General features: G+C 39.7%; 1 protein-coding gene across 2 annotated transcripts in view; it reads right to left on the reverse strand.

The window, feature by feature from the left end:
* DSCAM (DS cell adhesion molecule) overlaps nt 1-20,097 on the reverse strand; it is a 459,270-nt gene that overhangs the window by 128,976 nt on the left and 310,197 nt on the right. For both annotated transcript variants that reach the window (XM_061359220.1, XM_061359221.1), the window contains exons 10-11: nt 14,290-14,409; nt 9,585-9,758 (exon numbers count right to left, since the gene is read on the reverse strand). In XM_061359220.1, the coding sequence (XP_061215204.1) occupies nt 9,585-9,758; nt 14,290-14,409 (294 nt within the window). The remainder of the gene's footprint in view (nt 1-9,584; nt 9,759-14,289; nt 14,410-20,097) is intronic.

Genomic DNA, 20,097 nt, shown 5'->3' on the forward strand with positions numbered 1-20,097 from the left:
AGAAAAATGTATGTAACTGATTTGCAATCTGTGCCAATTATCTGTGTCAAATGTAGTTTATATCCTGCATATTTTTTAAGATATTGTGAAATATATGCATATATTTATTATAACTCATTGTCTTTTTCCTTTTTTTTTATGCAAAACTTAGGTTTATGCATCGAATTAAAGATAAAAAATCAGCCACATTAAATAAATAAATAGATACAATATAAATTTATAAGGAATCACCATGCAGGTCCCACAACAGCATTCAATAATGAAAAACAGTGAATAACCTTTTGAAACACAGGTCCTGTACTGAAAAAAGATGTGATTGGGTCATTCATATTACAGAAGAACCTCTGGTATGTAAAATGAAACACTGTCATTTAAGACTGTCCTCTATTTTTGCTGTTCAAATGGTATTCTGCAAATCCTAAACTCATATGAGAATAATAATGGGGAGCTCTGAAATGGATAAATAGAAGAATGAATATGGATGGAAAAGGATTTTTAAAAAAGAGGAAATGGTGACAGAGACGTAAGGTTGCAGAATGGCAACAACAAGGAAGAAGAAGCACCAGTGTCTGTGAAGGGAAAATGATGTGAGACACAAGAATACCATCCTCTCTGAGCCTGAGGCTTTGTCCTGGTGGAATATAGGTACTGTGTAAATGAGATGTACCTTAAAGCTAGCATGACTAAACACAGAGAAAAGAGATGAGGGGAAAGGAAAAGGGAATGGAAAAGGGAATGGAAAACCATGGTACTATAACAGATAGCTTTTCTGAAGTGGAATACTCATATATATGACACAAGCAGCTAAATTAATTTATATCCCACTATTGTTTTACAATGCTCTCTTGATTTAAGTTTATTTAAACTTTGTTAGTGAGATGTAGGCACAATTCTTGATGACATTGCAAAAGTAAAAATAAGCAACAATAGATCACACATGTACTTCCTCCACTAGAAGCAAACATTAAACCCAGCAAACACAGTGCATACAGCTCCCACCTGACAAATGAAACAGATATATTCACAGCAGCATCTATATTGTAAAATGTTACTCAGAAAAATTACTTGGCTTAATAAACAAACTTGATAACCCAGGGAATTATATACTCTATAAGCATTAAATGCCCCTTAAGGTAAATATTTAACAAAAAATGAGACTCTGTACCTACATACATGCTGCATTTGAAATCAGTTTAACTCTAGATAAACCAGCAAACATCACTACTGAACATTTGGCATGGTTAGTGTTCAGCCATTATTCCTCTACCACACAAAGGAAAAAAAGAAATAACCTATCAGGACACTGTCCTAACGCTATTTATATGAAGACATACTTTTGTGTAGCTGACTTTGAGATTTAGAACCACTTCATAATTTCAAGAAAATGTCAGAAAAAAATAAAATTGTTTTGTATGAGTGGTGTGTTCTGATGAGAATTTCTGAGTTATGTGTTCAAATTTGATTACCATGTCTATTCATTTCTCTCCCTATCTTCTGGTTGATACAGTCTCATATGGTAGGTGTCACCACAGCCTCTTAAAGCCATGACATCCAGCTCCAACAACTTAAGTGGTCCACAGCTGTGCTTCTGAATATGATGCTCTGAATGTGTGCAGCAAAGCTGTTGCACCTGAAGGAGTCAGCTGAGCTACTGAGGGTCTGTCAGTGACTTGCACCCTCTAATGGTCTCTTCCCACTCTCAAACAAGGCTTAGAAACAGCACAGAGCCCAGGAGGAGCACAGTGGCAGAGCTAGAAGAAGGGCACTCAACCTCTTTGCAGCCAGATGTGGAAAGGAAAACAACAATGAACCATTGGAGATTTGAAGATCTTCCACCTGTCTTATCAAACTAGGAGAAGGAGTAATGTTTGCTGAACTAAACCTGGTAAATGAGTAATAGGTAACTTCAGGATGAGTAATCCTGAAAATCTGTCTGTCAAGCATCCTATGCTTAGGGGCAAGTAAATTTCTTAAAAGTTTATTGGGACATATTGTGTTTCAGAAGTATTCATTCACATTTCACATGAAGGCAACCTTAAACCTGAATAGTTACGTTTTAAATTCTCTTTCAAGAAAATGACCTTCTAAATTATCAGAAAGAATAATTTCCAGAATATTTCCTCCCAGATAAGAGTCTTTAAGGATTACCATTTATTGTATTCTAGCACAGTAGGGTTTGCAGTTTTTGCCAAATACAATATGCAGAAATTTGTAAGCTTACTTTGTCAATTAAGGTTATTATGAATGGATAATCTATCTAGCCTGTATAAATCACTGCAACGCTACCATCTCAATTAAAGGAGAGCACGGCAGATGTTATTTTCAAGTCTTGTTTCAGCAGTGTTCGGAGACATAGGAGCTGTAATCCTTGATCTGAAATTAACTCTGTTGCTTGGAGTCTACTGACCACAGCTGGCCAAAGCTGGACACAGAGTTTATTGCAATCTGAGAGCCATATAAAACCTTCCCTGAATAAGCTAGTAATTTAGCAGCACACAAGAGGTATTAAGATTGAGAAAGGAGGACAATTAAAATGTCTGTGTTTTTTCTGTGTGTAATTATTACTAATGTGTTCAGTAAAGGGAGAAAATAAAACAAGAGCTAGAGTATGTACCTTGCAAATCATACCCTTTAGAAGGCTTTCTAAGTAATATGAAGATGTGAAGGCATTCAAAGGATGAAACCATCACAACTTTGTTAAACTGCTCAGTTTTTCTATGAAAGACTCAATATTCTGCATCTATGAACATTTCAGTAGAAAGAAAACTTCTGAAAATAAACCTCACTCTTGCTTCCTTTTGAATGTTGCTATTTGGGCAGTATAAAGCTGAGAGATACAGCTATTCTGAAAAAGAACCCACAAACAGAAAAGGTACAGCAGAGCCTATGTGCACTTTGTTGTTAGCTACCTAGCTAAAGAGAAATATTTCACCTTCTTGCTAGAAACATTGCTGTGCAAACAGCCTTGAAGAAAATAAAAAGGGCTGCTGTATCCTTTTTCTCCTTCCACCCAATTAGAAAAATACCTTTTTAAAAAGAGAGTAGTCCTTACCTCTCCTCTTTTCCTTAAATTAGAGTATTGCAAAGATTTGCATACAAAAGCACTTAAGCATTTGTACTGCAGTACATCTGGCAATTATCTTACAAGAGAAAGCATTCGTTTTAGCCAATTGCCACAGGCTTGGCATTACTGAGGGAAGCAGAAAGCATTTGAATGTACAGAAGAAAAGGGATATTCCAGCTTTCTACCAGCTACCTTGAACATACTTCACGTTTAATTTCACCCTGTTGCCACAGGCACTGTGTTGTTATGACAGCTGATCTGCCATTGAATAGCTGTAAAGGAAAATCAACAAAGGATCGCTTCAGCGATTTTCAGTGCAATTTATTGGAGCTTGTATCTTGCGGCTGCTGCCGCCTGTTGGGGTAATGACACATGATGGGTGATTAAAGTGCAAGTCCCTAAATCAAAGCTGTACCAATGGTCTGAAGAAGCAGAAAACAGCATTCAGACCCTGTTCATTTCTCATAGTGGGAGGACCTCAGCGGGGGAGGGGGGGGGGGGGGCGGGGAAAGGCTGTTTTACTAAAAAGAGAAAGTATTTTTGTCTAGGGAGAATTTTTGTGTTTCCAAGATTTACTGTAGCTTTCTTACAGCATCTTTTAGACTGTGCATTTAATGAAAATGAATAATTAAAACAGATAGAGTGTTACAATCCACCGCCACTGGATTTTAAGCTGAGCTGTACTGTAGTTCTTGCACAAACTCATATTTAACATAGTTTTTGCCTTTGTTTGCCAAGAGATAGGTGGTGAAATAGAGAGCTATCTGTCATGAGGGTAAGGGCAAAGGTAGAAAAGAGCAACTCACAAGCTCATGAGAAAGGAGACTTTGGGGTACAAGAGTACTTTCATTTCACTGAAGTTATTTTTGGTTTTCTTTCCTTTTCCCTTACTCTTTAATTCTGAGGACATATGCAAGTACTCCAATTAGACATTTCTACAATTTTAGCCCAATTTGTTCATTGGTCAAAAATGTACTTTACCTGAAATAACTGCAAAATAAGTATGAAGAAGCAAAGAAATGGAAAAAAAAAACTTTTGTAAAAAATGGCAGAATACCAGGAAGATAAAACAATAAAGCAGTGTACACAGACCAGGGGACTTTGGCTGGTTGGTTGGTTTTAGGTTTGTTTTTGTTTTTGGTTTGGTTTGTTTTTTGGTTTTTTTTGGGGGGGGGGGGTGTGGTGTTGGTGTTTGTTTTTACCCCCAGAAAAAAATATCTACAGATCATGTGAAAATATATGGAGCAAAGACAGTGCCTTGGTTTCAGCTGGGATGGAGCTGATTTTCTTCCTAGTAGCTGGTGCAGTGCTGTGGTTTTGAATTTAGTATGAGAATAATGTTGATAACATACTGACTCTTTAGTTATTGCTATGTAGTGCTTACTCTAAGTCAAGGACTTTTCAGCTTTCTGTGCTGTGGCAGTGAAGAGAGGCACAAGAAGCTGGGCAGGAGCAGACACAAGACAGCTGACCAAAATTAGCCACAGGGATATTCCATACCATAGAACATCACACTCAGTACCTAAACTGGCGGGAGTTGGCTGACTGCTGATTCCGGGATGGACTGGGCATCAGTCAGCGGGTGATTAGCAATTTTATTGTGCATCACTTGTCCTTCTTGGGTTTTATTCCTCTCTCTTTTTGTTGCCTCCCTTTTCATTACGATTTATTATTGTTATTATATTTTATTTCAATTATTAAAGTTTTTTGTCTGAACCGACAGGTTTTACCTTATTTCCAGTTCTCCTCCCCCTCTCACTGGGGATGGTGAGCAAGCAGCTGCATTGTACTTAGTTGCCAGCTGGGGTTGAACCACAACAGATAGATTAAGAAATATCAAAATAACTGGGCTCAGGTGAATTTGACACAGTATGATTACTGTTCTTACTATAAGCATTTTTTGAAGATGTCAGAGACAGTGATTTTAATCTTCCTTTACAACAAATCATGGATAATCTAGCTTTGTGAATACAGAGCCAGTGCCACACTTACATCTTGTGGGATATATGCATTTTTAATAAGACATTGCACATAAACAAAAGGCTAACACCTATGTATAAATGCGATTCTTTTCACATATAAGGAAAAGTAGCAGGTGGTGAGATCTCAACATTCCTATATTCTCAACAAGGAATAATTTTCCTAAAGGCTAAAACAAGTATCTAGAAGCACTCTGGTGAGCAGAGCACAGTGAGCTCTCCATCACAGCTTGCTGGCTTTACTGCAGGTGTTGCAGCAAAGCAAACTCATCTGACTGGCCATGTAGGAAGTGTGCCTTTATTTTGCCCCTATAAAGTTTCACAGAGGAAGCCATGCATAGAATTCTATGAATTTTAATACACAAATGCTGCAGTGCTTCAACCACACAGGGGAACAACTGTTAGCTAGCAGTGGAGGAAACATCTTCACTAGATTCAGGGTCTTCCTTCATAAGCATCTTTTGGGTTTATTTGTGTTTATAACTACTATTATTTTTTATTTCTTTTGCTGTGGTAGCTAGTTGTGTGATTGGGACTTCTTTATTCCATGAATTGTCTGAAGATGGAAATAAACAGATTTTGCTGGAAATAGGCTGTGATCACCATGGACAAGAGGCCCTATAAGGGAAGCAGAGGCAGCACATGTACAGGGTGGTAAATCACCACAACTAAGACTCAGGTAGCTGCAGGAACAGGGCACTGCACTCACTTTTACACTGTGACAAGGCTTCTGTTCCCAAACACTCTTTTGTGTTATTGCAGCAGATCTTCTCATAGATAACAATTTTTTAAAGTTAAAAAAAAATAAAATCAAGAAACTTAGCATTAAAATTATTAGCTAGGATTTGTATTTTCCTTCAGGAAGAAGGTGTGGGTCTGTCTAACAGTTTCAGGTTTATATATTAGACATATATACTGAAATAGTTAAGAAGCATGTTTGAGAAGTAGGTGAATGGAGCAATTCTGGGTTTTTTTTGGCAGACAGGATTTGTTGGAAATGTTTTGGTTATTGGGATAAAACTTCTCCGTCTCCACACTGACATGAAAATAAGTGGGAAATTTGAGAAGCGGCAGGACTAACATGACTAACTTCAACAGAGTATTTACATAAGAGCATACGTACCTTAATGAAACTTGCTTTTCAGCAGGGATTTTTTTTCACAATACCATTCTATCATGTTATATATTGCCCCTAAAGTGGAATTAGGGAGTGTGACATTTATTCAGATGAAGGCAGGCAGGCAGTCCATTTTAAGCAGACATCTCTTCCCTTGTGACTTCCAGGCAATCTTTAAATAATTTTAGTTCTTCCCTTCATGCTAAAGGCTCATTATCCTCTATAGAAATTCTTTAGAACTCTTCTCATCCCAGGAGTCATTTCTCAAGACAGCACTAGAATCCTTATTCCAGATCTCTCTCATAATTTTCTAATATTGTATGTCTAAGTGAATACAGAATTCGAGAACAACTTATCATTGGTTCAGAAGAAAAACATCACTGATCATGATTTTTATGTCCATTTCTTGAAAAGAAAAGGAGTAGGATAATAGCTGCTAAGTGAATATGCTCTGCTTTCAGGGCTATCATTCTAGCCCTATGGTTCCTGATTCAGCATTGACTCTGACAACTCTTTCTTTCCACATTTCTACCAGCATTCCTGAAGCATCTTTCTTTTGCTCTCATCTTTTTGTTTTGCAGTCCCTCCTCATACAAACTCCCTTCAGCATATAAATTGGACCAGCTTCTCTGACATGAAGGTGTCATGTAACAAACACTGAGGCTCTATACAAACATGTATCTGGAATTACTACCATTTCCTTCTCAGCATTAAAAGTCTCGTTAATCAGGCCAAGTCAGTTTATATCTTTAGCTGGTTGGTCAACACCAGAGGATCTGCCAACAGGGCTGGCCCAGCCCAGTCAGAAATTTTGCATACTGTAGAAGGGGATAAAGTTTCTGTGGTGCACATAAAAAATTTGCTGGGGAAGACAGTCTGGGTTATTCTTGCTTCAGGTAAACGCAAACCCATTTATGGGATTGCTTTTGCTCAGGAACCCCTATACTTGGTGGGTAATGCAGGAAGATGGGCTTCACTAAGAAAAGGTCTGTCAATTTTAGAGGTAGCAAGTCATGGAAGTATATTATGTCGATGCTTAATCTGTCCACTCCTGAGCAACCAAAACAAAAATTTGTCTATCCTTTTTTGACATCAAAGGTCAGTAGCTTTTCTGTTTCGATACAGGTGGAACTGGAAATTCTGGAAGAGTAAAGCATCCAGCTACATCTAAGAGATTTGTCACAGGACTTATGAAAGGCAAAAATTTATCCAGCAATGTTACTAACAGAGTAGGTGAAAACTTTTATCAAACATGGAGGGGAAGAGTGACCTATGCATAAGAGGTTGGGTTTTTTTAAGTTTGCACTGGTGCTATCAATGGTTAGCATCTACATACATCTATGGTACAAGGGACAGTTTAGATGCTAAGGAAGTGGCTGTAAAGGCACTGTTGCCATGTCTTTCTTTCTGAGAGGCAGTCTAGTTTCACAATCAGTGACTATATCTAAGCCACTTTTTCATCAGATGTTGAGCTACTGTTCACAGACAACCCATACGTAGACTGGAGGAGGGAAGGAAACCAATCTGTCACAAGGAAGTCCAAGTTTTTTATCTAGTAGTAGGAACCTGAGGACTAGGGTCCAGAAACAGGCTTGTGGGAGTGAGGGTAAAAGAGCCAGAACAGCTAGACAGAAAAAGAAAATGGCAAATTAGAGTATCAGAGACAATAAAGGTCCAGGTTCTCACTTTGGTGTCACTCCACCTGACATATTATGTACTGTAATCACACTGCCAGAAGGGGGGATTCAGCTATATCTGAAGCCCACCATGGCATACTTCCCCAGACCAGCTTCTCCTTAATGTCTGCTTGATTATAAAGCTAAAGCCAACATATGCTCTTGTGTGTACACACCAACACGCTAATGGCATTTACTCTAACATCCATGCTGGGAGCTGTAGGTGTGTTAGTGTGGATGTGTGAGGGTGCATAGACATGCTTGTCTGCTATCTCAGAGCTGGAGGGGTTTTCATTAGATTGAAACAGCAACTGACTCTCCAGGGAAGCTCCTGCTCCTATTTGATAAGGGATGCTCTTTTATCACACATGAAACTGCATGCAGTGATCAGACAGGCAGTGTGCGTAGCTGTCAACCAGAGGAAAGCTGTTTTTCTGTAGCATATTACAGCAGTGTATTGCTACTACAGTTGAAGATTGGCCCCAAAATGGCCAGTTATGGAAACTGCAGAAGCTGGAACTTCTACTAATCAACAGAAAAAGGTATGCAATTAATGCACTTGCTTGAGATAATGGGATATCATGTTATTTTTCAGAAGACAAAGCCACTGTGGTATAACAGAGTGGAGGGGACATCTGAGGTACTGGGGCTTTCAAATCCAATAAATTTAACAATATTCCTTTCAAAGAATTTAGTTATCCATTCTTTGGCATTACAACAAACAATGACCCTAAACGTAAACTTTGATGGTCTAAAATAGAGCTCACCAATGGAGAATGAGTTGGAATATCCTTCCTTAAAAAAAAAAAAAAAAAAAAGAAAAAAAAAGAAAAATACTTTTTTACTTTCAAGAGCAAACCTTTTTCAGGCTAGTTGACATCTCAAAACTTCAAAGCACTCAGTCTATCTTCAAAAATCTTACAAACATGAAAGTGCATGGCTTGGTGACCTCTATCAATACTAGTCTAACAGGTCAGCCAGGAACATTCAGCATGTTGCAGTCAATAGTTGCTTCTTTTCTTTAGTGAGAATTATATTATCTCTACAACTTCTTTTTTTTCATAATATTTCCTCTATATTCCCAGCTGTGTTCATTTTTGGAGGAGTTATAGCTAGCACGCACCTAAAATCAGGTTGCTCTTGTGCCCAGGAAGTACAGATAAGTAGAGGCTGTGTATGCAATACAAATTCAACAGAACTGGATGCATTTTCTGATGTTACTTGATGTGACTAAGTCAAAATGATTACTGTGGCTGCATCTGTAATATTTCATAGTATGTTATAGTATCTTGTAGTATCACCTGTAATTATACCTATAATATCTACCTATGGAATTGTTTAAGGGAGTATTAAATCCATATCTTCTTCAACTTCTGAGATTTTTAACAGTTGCTGAAGGTATTTCTCCTTTGTTATGTTCTTTTTTACCCTGGACCAAAGAATTTTCTTACTTCCCCTTCATTACTCAGCTGTAGCTCATAGACATCATATAAATTTTTTAAATGAGATGTTAATCCTTTCCATCTTTAGGTCCCCTTTCCTCCCCCTACTAAACAATGTCTTTTTATTAACTGTGCTAACTTCCAGGCGCTACCGCATGCAGCTGAATGCCAACATTAAATTAAAACCAACAAAACAAATTTGTCACTTTCTTCCCCACCTGCCCTCCCTCTAAACTGAAGATGCAGTAGACAAGCCTTTTTCACTCAATTGTAATCTGAGTCACAGAGAAGTGTTTCAGTTCTTACTTTTAACAGTGAGGTACATGGACTTGCTGACGTCTGCTCCCACATCATTGCTGACCTTGCAGAGGTAGTATCCACTGTCTTCTTCCAGTACATGTTTAATCAGCAAGGAGCCATTTGTGAGAAGCTGGATACGACCATTCAATGCAATCGGCTGGAACTGCGGAACCCCAGCACCTAAAGCAGGACCCCCATCGAAATAGGTTAGTTAGGAGTTAAACTTGTCTGTTTTTTTTCCTAAACAAAAACAAAAGCAGAAACTGTAGCATCTTATTCCTAGATGCTTAATCCAATTAAAATATGAATGCCTTCTGACATTATCAGAACAAATGGAATATTTCTTTACCAAAATTGAATCCATTAAATGGAAAGAAGACAGGCTTCTGGTATGTAACTGTAGGAGTAGTTTGCCCATGTTAAAGGTAAAGGGGCAAAAGGAGCACAAAGGTGGAATGTAAGAACCAGAAATGGGTAGACGGAAAATGAAGATTTTAAGACCATTCATGGGTAAAAAACAACATTTGTTTCATATTTAGAGGCTGATAAATTATTGACAATTACAGCTGAACAGTCATATAATTATGCATCTGTAATGCATACACCAAATGAATTTCTTATGACTTAGAGGGGTTTCTGTTGTAGTAAACACGGTATACTTAAGAGACCTCTAGTGCCTTGTTTACAGAACTTTGGGTAACATGGAAAACTGCATGTGTTGCATGCCTCCTCCTACAGCTGACTGACTGATGACACATAAAATCTCTATTCTGCCATATCTGTAGCCAGTATTTATTTGGATTGTTGAAAAAAATACAGAAAAAGAAAGAAAAAGCTGAGACCATTAAGCACACATGAGGTGCCAGGTTTGTCGGTAATGTAAAAATGGAAGGTCCATAAAGAGTCAAGAAGCCAAAGATTTCTGTATCAACTTTGGTTTTAAGAAAAAACACATTTTTCCTTGGAAATAAGATTCTGGGTGATTTAGAAATAGTGATTGGATTGCTGCCATGTTGACAACATGCCATACTGTCCAGAGGCTCACCGCAAGTTCAGGTTCCTCCATCATTAGGGACTCTCTCAGTATATACTAAGGTACGGTTCTTGTAACAAAGGTTTTCACAGCCTACTTTGGCAGTAGGAGACAGGATTTTTCAGGGAAATCATTAAGTAGTCTTCTTCAATGGAATTCTCATATACATCTTTCTGTACACGAAGTTAATATCTGTCAGCATTAATTACTGTTGGCAGTTGGCTGAGTCAGCCCAGGAGAAAATATGATGAATAAATACTATGGGAATGATTTAGTAAAAAATATCAAGTTATAATGACCCATGAATAGAACACCTAGAATATTAAAAAAAGACCAGCCATGCATACTGAAAGTCCTTCTAGTCCTAAAAGTGTTTGCTTTAGGGACTTACATTTACCCTGAAGGTCTGGTGGCCAATACTGTGAACTAAGGAATGTTAGAGAGTATTTTCATAAAAAGAAATCACAACTGTTGATTTTTCAACTATTTTATTCACATGCATATCACATTTCCCGTTTTATTGTTTGATTTGTTTTCTTTTCTTTAATAAGCCATTTTCCTTGTAATTTAGTTGGAAGCCCCATTTATGCTTCACAAGCTCTACCTGCCTGCAAGTGATTGCCCAAGTAGGTAGATGCAAGCACTCACTTCTTATATTTTTCTTCACATGAAAAATTGTAGGAAAAATTCTGTGTTCCCAGAAATGAAAGGGCTGATATTCCTGAGGATAGCTACAAGTGGGCAAAATTTTGCATACCAGTTTGCAAAGGCTTCTTACTCTTCACTGTTTCTTACTCTGCACTGTTCTTATTCTGCACTGCTACTGCTATTACATCCGAAGTCCTACCTGAGCAGTGACAGCAGCTTATCAAACACAATTGCATGAGTGAATCTGCAAGAGGTGTCCATGCTCATGAATCACAGAATCACAGACTGACTGAAGTTGGAAGGGACCTCTGGAGGCCATGTGGTCTAACCCCCTTTCTCAAGAAAGGCTACCAAAAGATGGTTGCCCAGGACCATGTCCAGACGGATTTTAAATATCTCCAAGGATGAGACTCCACAGCCTCTCTGGGCAACCTGTGCCGGTGCTCAGCCACCCTCACAGTAAAAATGTGTTTCTTTATACTCAGACAGAATTCTCCTATGTTTCGCTTGTGAGGTGGGCTGATGCCAACCTTATGAAGTTTAACCATGACAAGTGCAAGGTCCTACACCTGGGTCGGAGCAATCCCAGGCACAGCTACAGGCTGGGCAGAAAAGAGATTCAGAGCAGCCCTGCTGAGAAGGACTTAGGGGTGTTGGTCAATGATAAAATTAACATGAGCCAGCTTCAGTGTGCGCTCGCAGCCCAGAAAGCCAACCGTATCCTGGGCTGCATCAAAAGAAGCGTGACCAGTAGGTCGAAGGAGGTGATCTTGCCCCTCTACTCTGCTCTCCTGAGACCTCACTTTGAGTATTGCGTGCAGTTCTGGGGTCCTCAACATAAAAAGGACATGGATCTGTTGGAACAAGTCCAGAGGAGGGCCACGAGTACGATCAGGGGACTGGAGCACCTCCCGTATGAAGATAGGCTGAGAAAGCTGGGGCTGTTCAGCCTGGAGAAGGCTACATGAAGACCTCATAACAGCCTTCCAGTATCTGAAGGGAGCTTATAGGGATGCGTAGGAGGGACTCTTCACTAGGGACTGTAGTGACAGGACAAGGGGTAACCAGTTAAAACTTAAACAGGGAAAGTTTAGATTGGATATAAGGAGGAAATTCTTTCATGTTAGGATGGTGAGGCACTGGAATGGGTTGCCCAGGGAGGTTGTGAATGTTCCATCCCTGGCAGTGTTCAAGTCCAGGTTGGACGAAGCCTTGGGTGATATGGTTTAGTGTGAGGTGTCCCTGCCCATGGCAGGAGGGCTGGAACTAGATGATCTTAAGGGCCTTTCCAACCCAAACTATTCTATGATTCTATGATACTATGATTCAGCGTGTGCCCATTGCCTGTTGTATTTAAAGGGCTTAAATCAACAGCTTCCTGCTGATTATGGGGTACCTGTACTGACCACTGTAATTAGAGACAGTAAGTCCATTTCCATTACCTGTCTATCCTGATGTACAAATAAATGAATCGCTTTTTTTCCATTTTTCATGGACACAAAAAGCCAGTTACACAAAGTTACCTGCAGGTGTACAGATGCCCTTTCTATTCTGTTGTGGCACTTACAAATGTACTGTGATACAATTGCTTTACTCCTGATGGCCTCACCTCAGTAATTATTTCAGAATTGGGCACAAACCTTGCTCACAAACTAGTTATATAATGTTTCTCTTTAAAGGAAGATGTAGCATAGATCCCATCGACCTGCAGAGCACCTTAGACTAAGTATTGAAATTGCAGTCATCCATTAGCAAAATACAGACTTTTGTAAAAATACTGATGTTTCCACCTAGAGTTACTTTGGGCAAAATTTTGTTAGATGGCTTTGCCTACATCACTTATACTAAACTATCTTTGACTTAAAAATTTCAGAGCTGTTAGTGGAAAACCTTTAAAATAGTCACTTGAGAGTAGAGCATCACTAAAATCAAACTACTATCCACTTCTCCTTTAGTAAGATGGGCCACTTATCTTTCACAGTTAATTACAACCCAGCTAGCTTGGCTTGGCCTGCTCCTTCAACATGCAAACACAACAGAACAGAATTACTTCATCGTGACCTATATTCATAATTAAAACCCCTTATACCACTGAGATTAATGGAATTTGAAGCTCTGCATCCTTCTTGCCATAAACCAGAATTTACAAATAAAAGCATAAATAGTCTTTAACATGAACATTTCTCTTCCTTCACCTTTTTTTCTGAAAATATATTATAATAAATAAAATACAACATAAATATAATATAAATGTATATCTTCAAATATATTATAGATCCCAAAGAAATAAAAAATTACATGGAGCCTTATACAAGGATTTTTTCTCAACAGCACCTAGTTTTTATTTGTAAAGAGTTAACTCATTTAGATTGGATACAGTGTTCAGAGAGTTTGTTTTCTTGCTAAAATTTACCAGAAGACAATTAGCCAGAAGACGAAATCTAGAAGGCAGCACATTTTGATTAAAAAGCAGTCAATTTCTTATGGTTACTGAGGGTCAAGTGGGGCCAGTTTTAATGCTCTGTTACATGAGAAGAAAATGTTAAAACATTATGTAAAGCGCATAATGAACTACTGCTTATGTTAATGCTACCTGACCTTTCTTCTTTGCTGAAAAGATATGATGGGCCATGTTATCATGAATTTTGAAGGGAAAAAAATATCAGCCAAATGCTACTGGTGGACCTTGTTCTGAGGGTGTTTCAGTTAAAGCAGTACCTCTTTTCTCTCTGCCATCTATTTCATCACTTGCCTGCTGAGGCCATAGCTAACCCAGGCACAAATTTACAGCTCCAGGATGTTTTTAAGGCAGACCAAAAGTCCATCTAGCTCTGCCTTGTGTCTATGACAATGGCCAGCACTAAGTGCTTAGGGAAATTATACAAGAAGAGTATAAACATGACTGATACTTCCCTTACTGCATCCAGTCAGCCTCTGCAATATGAAGATTAAGTCAGGAACTTACAGGTTGAGTAAATTGCTACCAAATCAGAATTAATCTGTTCCCAGTGATCACTGGAGGAATCCTACCTTTTGAGTACTTCCAGACAATGGTAGGAACAGGATAACCCTCTGCAGAGCAGTTGAGAATTACAGCTTTTCCATAGATCCCATCCTGGTCACTGGGCTGAACCACAAACCTAGGGGGCACTGTAAGAGGAAGCAAAAGGAGCCTTGAGAATTTGCACAACTTACCAGGTACCTCAAAATAGCAGACCAGTCAAATAAGGAGGCATAAAATTTCATAGTAGAAAGAAAAAATTAAAACCAGCTTTTTGATGATCCAGTGTCATAGTAAAGTTGGTTTTACACAATTATTTACTTTCTGTGCATAATATCAATGTATTTCTTGACAAGCACAACAAAAACTGTGGTCTTTTTATGATATAAAAACAAGTTAATAAAAGTCTCTCCATAGCAGAGGTTATAAAATGGACCAAGGGATAAATCATACTACTAAGGTCAAAAAATAAATGCTTTCTAACAAAGGCAGAGGTTTGACAGATGTCTAAGAACAACTGAAATTTTCTGTGTTTGCTTTTCGTAACAGTGAACTAGTAAGCTTTAGAACAAGAATTATTTAGTGTAAATAAACACAGAATCTTATAGAATGTTTTAGGTTGGAAAAAACCTTAAAGATCACCCAGTTTCAAATCCTCTGTCATGGCAGGGACACCTTCCACTAGACCAGGTTGCTCGGCCTTGGACACTTCCAGGGATGAAACATTCACAACTTCTTTGGGCAATCTGTTCCAGTGCATCACCACCATCACGATGGTTCACGTAAAGAACTCTTCCTAATACCTAATCTAAATTTAGCCTCTTTCAATTTAAAGCCATTTCCCCTTGCAATCTTAGGAAAAAAACCCCGATAATTTTTAATAGCAATCAAGTCACTTCATATCAAAATGAGAGTGTTTGAACCATAACTTCTGATGGGACTTTTCTTTCCAAACAGCTGTAGAAATGTTCAACACAATTTGTTTGCATTAGGTTGAAGAGGGAGGAGAAATGTTACTGGAATAGAGGCATTTGCATCAATGTCTAAGTATTATTAGACTTTTTGTAAGGCAGCATAAAATCACTGCACTGAGTCTTCCAGACATATGTTATCTATTTATACATAGAGTTGCTTATCTCAAGGAAAATTCTACATCTTCCAAATATCTTTCCACACAGCAAAGAAATCAACTTAAGACAATGCAGTTTAAAACTACAGCCTACCATGAAGGCCCAATACTAAATGTCAAAGGCTCAATAAAACATGCAGATTTGGCAAGTTTTAAAGAAAAGCTGAAAATTGTGAAGAATGTTGAAAACCCCACAGAAGTTATTTAATACTAAAAGCACTTGATGGTTATATTGAAGTCAGTTAGGGTCAAGATTTTCACTGACACCCTATTCAGTGGTTCACAACATGAATAAGTAAATACCTGAGAAAAAAGTAAATTATTTGTTTCCTTATCCCACATGTTATTCTTTTTGTCTGTGCTACAGAGAAAATGTAGCAAGGTGACTGAGCTTGGGGCAGATATTTTTCCTCTCAAGTGCAGCAAACACTCAGATGTTCCTAATAGTTTCTTGCTTTCCTTTCCTCACAACAGCATGTGCCCACAGATATAAATGAAAACTAATGGTTCACAGCTCCACAGGTCCAGCCAGTGCTTTGTCTGAAACTTGGGAGAGACAGAACAAATGGTATAACCAGCCCTCCTTGCTTTGACACAATCCCTGATCAGACCCCACCACCTGCCTCTCCAGAAGTGTCAGAAATTAAGAAAAAACTTGCTTCTGCAAGTAATAGAGGAGCCGACAAGGAGAGGTGCCATGCTTGACCTCGTGCTCACCAACAGGGAAGGGCTCGTTGGAAATGTGGCACTCCAGGGCAGCCTTGGATGCAGCGATCACGAGATGGTTGAATTTGAGATCCTCAGGACAGTGAGAAGAGCGTGCAGCAAGCTCACTGCCCTGGACTTCAGAAGAGCAGTCTTTGGCCTCTTCAGGAACTGCTTAGTAACATTCCATGGGATATAGACCTAGAGGGCAGGGGGCCAAGACTCTTGGTTGATATTCAAGGATCACCTGCTACAAGCTCAGAAGTGTTGCATCCCAACTAGAAGGAAGTGCAGCAGAAGGGCCAGGAGACCTCCTTGGATTGATAAGGAGCTGCTGAGGAAAATTCAAATGAAAAAAGAGGCTTATAAAAAGTGGAAGCAAGGACAGGTGGCCTGGGAAGAGTACAAGGATGTCTGGGAAGCTAGGGACCAGGTTAGGAAAGCTAAGGCCAAATTAGAATTAAACTTGGCTAGGGGTGTTAAGGATAACAGGAAGAGATTCTACAGGTACACAGCAAATAAGAAAACAGACTAGGGAGAACGTAGGCCCCCTCAGGAATCTCTCAGGTGAACTGGCTACACAGGATTTGGAGAAGGCTGAGGTTCGGAATGACTTCTTTGCTTCAGTCTTCACTGGCAAAGGCTCTGACCGCACCACCCAAGTCTTGGAAGGCAGACGCAGGGATTGTGAGAATGAAGACCTTGGGCCTACTGTGGGAGAGGATCAGGTTTGAGACCATCTTAAAAATCTGAACGTGCACAAGTCCATGGATCTGATGAAATCCATTCACGGGTCCTGAAGGAGCTGGGGAATGAAGTTGCTAAGCCGCTGGCCATCATATTTGAAAAATCATGGCAGTCAGGTGAAGTTCCTGGTGACTGGAAAAAGGGAAATATAACCCCCATTTTCAAGAAGGGGAAAATGGATGACCCGGGGAATTACAGACCAGTCAGTCTCACCTCTAGGCCTGGCAAAATCATGAAGCAGATTCTCCTGGAAGGCATGCTAAGGCACATGAAAAACAACAAGGTGCTTGGTGACAGCCAGCATGGCTTCACTAAGGGGAAATCCTGCCTGACCAATTTGGTGGCCTTCTATGATGGGGCTACAGAACTGGTGGACAGCAGTAGAGCAGCTGATGTCATCTACCTGGACTCCTGCAAAGCGTTTGACACTGTCCCACACGACACTCTTGTCTCTAAATTGGAGAGACATCAATTTGATAGGTGGACCACTTGGTGGATAAAGAACTGGCTGGGTGGCCACACACAAAGAGTTGCAGTAAATGGCACAATGTCCAGCTGGAGACCAGTAACGAGTGGTGTCCCTCTGGGATCGGTGTTGGGACTGGTCTTGTTTAACATCGTCGTCACTGACATGGACAGTGGGATTGAGTGCGCCCTCAGCAAGTCTGCCGATGACACCAAGCTGTGTGGTTCAGTTGATATGCTGGAGGGAAGGAATGCCATCCAGAGGGATCTGGACATGCTTGTGAGGTGGGCTGATGCCAACCTTATGAAGTTTAACCATGCCAAGTGCAAGGTCCTACACCTGGGTCAGAGCAATCCCAGGCACAGCTACAGGCTGGGCAGAGAAGAGATTCAGAGCAGCCCTGAGGAGAAGGACTTGGGGGTTCTGGTCGATGAGAAAATGAACACGAGCCGGCTTCAGTGTGCGCTTGCAGCCCAGAAAGCCAACCGTATCCTGGGCTGCATCAAAAGAAGCGTGACCAGCAGGTCGAAGGAGGTGATCCTGCCCCTTTACTGTGCTCTTGTGAGACCTCAGTTTGAGTATTGCGTGCAGTTCTGGGGTGTCCTCAACATAAAAAGTACATGGATCTGTTGGAACATGTCTAGAGAAGGGCCACGAGTACGATCAGGGGACTGGAGCACCTCCTGTATGAAGATAGGCTGAGAAAGTTGGGGATGTTCAGCCTGGAGAAGAGAAGGCTGCATGGAGACCTCATAGTATACTTCCAGTATCTGAAGGGGGCCTATAGGGATGCTGGGGATGGATTCTTCATTAGGGACTGCAGTGACAGGGCAAAGGGTAACGGGTTAAAGCTTAAACAGGGGAAGTTTAGATTGGATATGAGGAAGAAATTCTTTCCTGTTAGGGTGGTGAGGCACTGGAATGGGTTGCCCAGGGAGGCTGTGAATGTTCCACCCCTGGCAGTGTTCAAGGCCAGGTTGGACAAAGCCTTGGGTGATACGGTTTAGTGTGAGGTGTCCCTGCCCATGGCAGGAGGGCTGGAACTAGATGATCTTAAGGGCCTTTCCAACTCAAACTATTCTATTATTCTATGGTTCTAAGAAATGAACTATGAGAGAAAGCTGTAACATGAGGAAGTGTAAAGCAGAACAGAAGTGGATCAAGAGTACAGTGACTGACATTGGACCAGAAACAGCTCTTAATCGCCATGAATACTGTACTGATTATATACCAGAAAAACTGTTCAGCAGAAGCACCAATGTTATAATACATGACTTTAAAGATGTTTCAGTATAAACACTCTCATATTTTACGCAGATAGCACCTTACATTGTACCAGAGTTTTCCTTGAGGAGAAACTTGAGCTGGCAGTGTTGGCATAGACAGGACTAAAAATTGGAGGTATCTACTAGACATACTGTCTCCAGATTCAGATAACCCTCCTCACAATGGCTCAAGCCTTCCTCTCCATGCCTCCATAATCCAGACTCCAACTTTCTCTTTCCACCTTCATAGATACAGCCATTTTATAAAAGATAAGAACCACCTTCTGGAGAGTAAACAAGTCCTTTAACTGGACTTTTTCCTTATTGAATCCTATAGCTGTAATGCACAGCTGTTTCTTGCCTAACTACGTACAAAGATGCTCCACTGCTGTTTGGAATGTGGCTAGAAGAAGCAGAAGGGATTAACAGTAGGAGAGGTAAGAGACACCTTTGTACTAGGAGATATTACACTACTGTCAAAGACTTTGGCTTTCCAAATGGCTGTCACACTGACCAACGTGTATCATATGTTACATTATTCATGATAGGTAAACATCAAACATGAAATCCTGGCAACAGCACCTCTGTGCAATCATCCACCCTGCTCTAATTATCTACTCAGAGAAGAGAGAAGACATTTGCTTCAGTAGCTCTTTTCTCCTTGTTTTGTGTCCATTTTATCACAATGAAACACAAAAGGAGTCCTAAGTACTTATTTTCAAAACAGGTGGAAAGTACAATTAGTTGCACAAATAGGTTTGATTTTACACGACTCAGCATGGTGTCATCAGCATGTTTCACCTCGGTAAATGCAAGTATGCTTTTGTACATTTGTATGCACAGCTTCTGAAAGATCACTGGCAAGCTACTTAACCACAAAAAGGGTAGACCAAAAAAAAACCCCAGCAAACCTAAATCATGGAACCATCTCAGTTTTATCAGTCTTACAGGTTAATGACTACAAATGATGCAATGGAGTGACTGAGAGTTACTGGCCTCCTCTACCACTGAAAAGCGTGAAGAGAGAGTGCAATACCTTCTAAAATCTCATGCTGTTCAAAACTCATGCAACTTCTTCATTTTATTTCCCTTCTTGAAAAACATTATATTCTTCATTTGCTATTGATGACATTAACAAGAAGTGATAATTTTTCAAGAAATAATCGATTAAATTAAGTGGGTAGACATATGCAGAAAGTTCTGGAGAAGTTAAGAAAGGTTGCCCAGTATGGAAAAAAGGCAATCAGCCTTTAAAATACTAATTGCATTAAAGTTTCCTGTTGAAATAATTTTTGTTTTGTTTTGTTTAATTCTTTGGGGCATACATAGAGAAAAATGGACCTATTACAAATATAAATGTTTGAGCATGTCTAGGAAATGTACCCTTCCACATTTTAATTAGCTCATTTAGCTGTTCTTGATGTGTTGTGCCACTAAGGCTCACAAGCTCTGAACACAGCATTTTATCATATTGATTTCACTGTATTTTGGGTATATGTAAAACTTAAGGTTTTGCTCAAATATT

The sequence above is a fragment of the Neopsephotus bourkii genome, unplaced genomic scaffold (genome assembly GCF_033783945.1).
Source record: "Neopsephotus bourkii isolate Nb327-2 ecotype Australia unplaced genomic scaffold, CSIRO-AGI_Nbou_v1 NB_962, whole genome shotgun sequence".
In the NCBI taxonomy this organism is placed as follows: Eukaryota; Metazoa; Chordata; class Aves; order Psittaciformes; family Psittacidae; genus Neopsephotus; species Neopsephotus bourkii.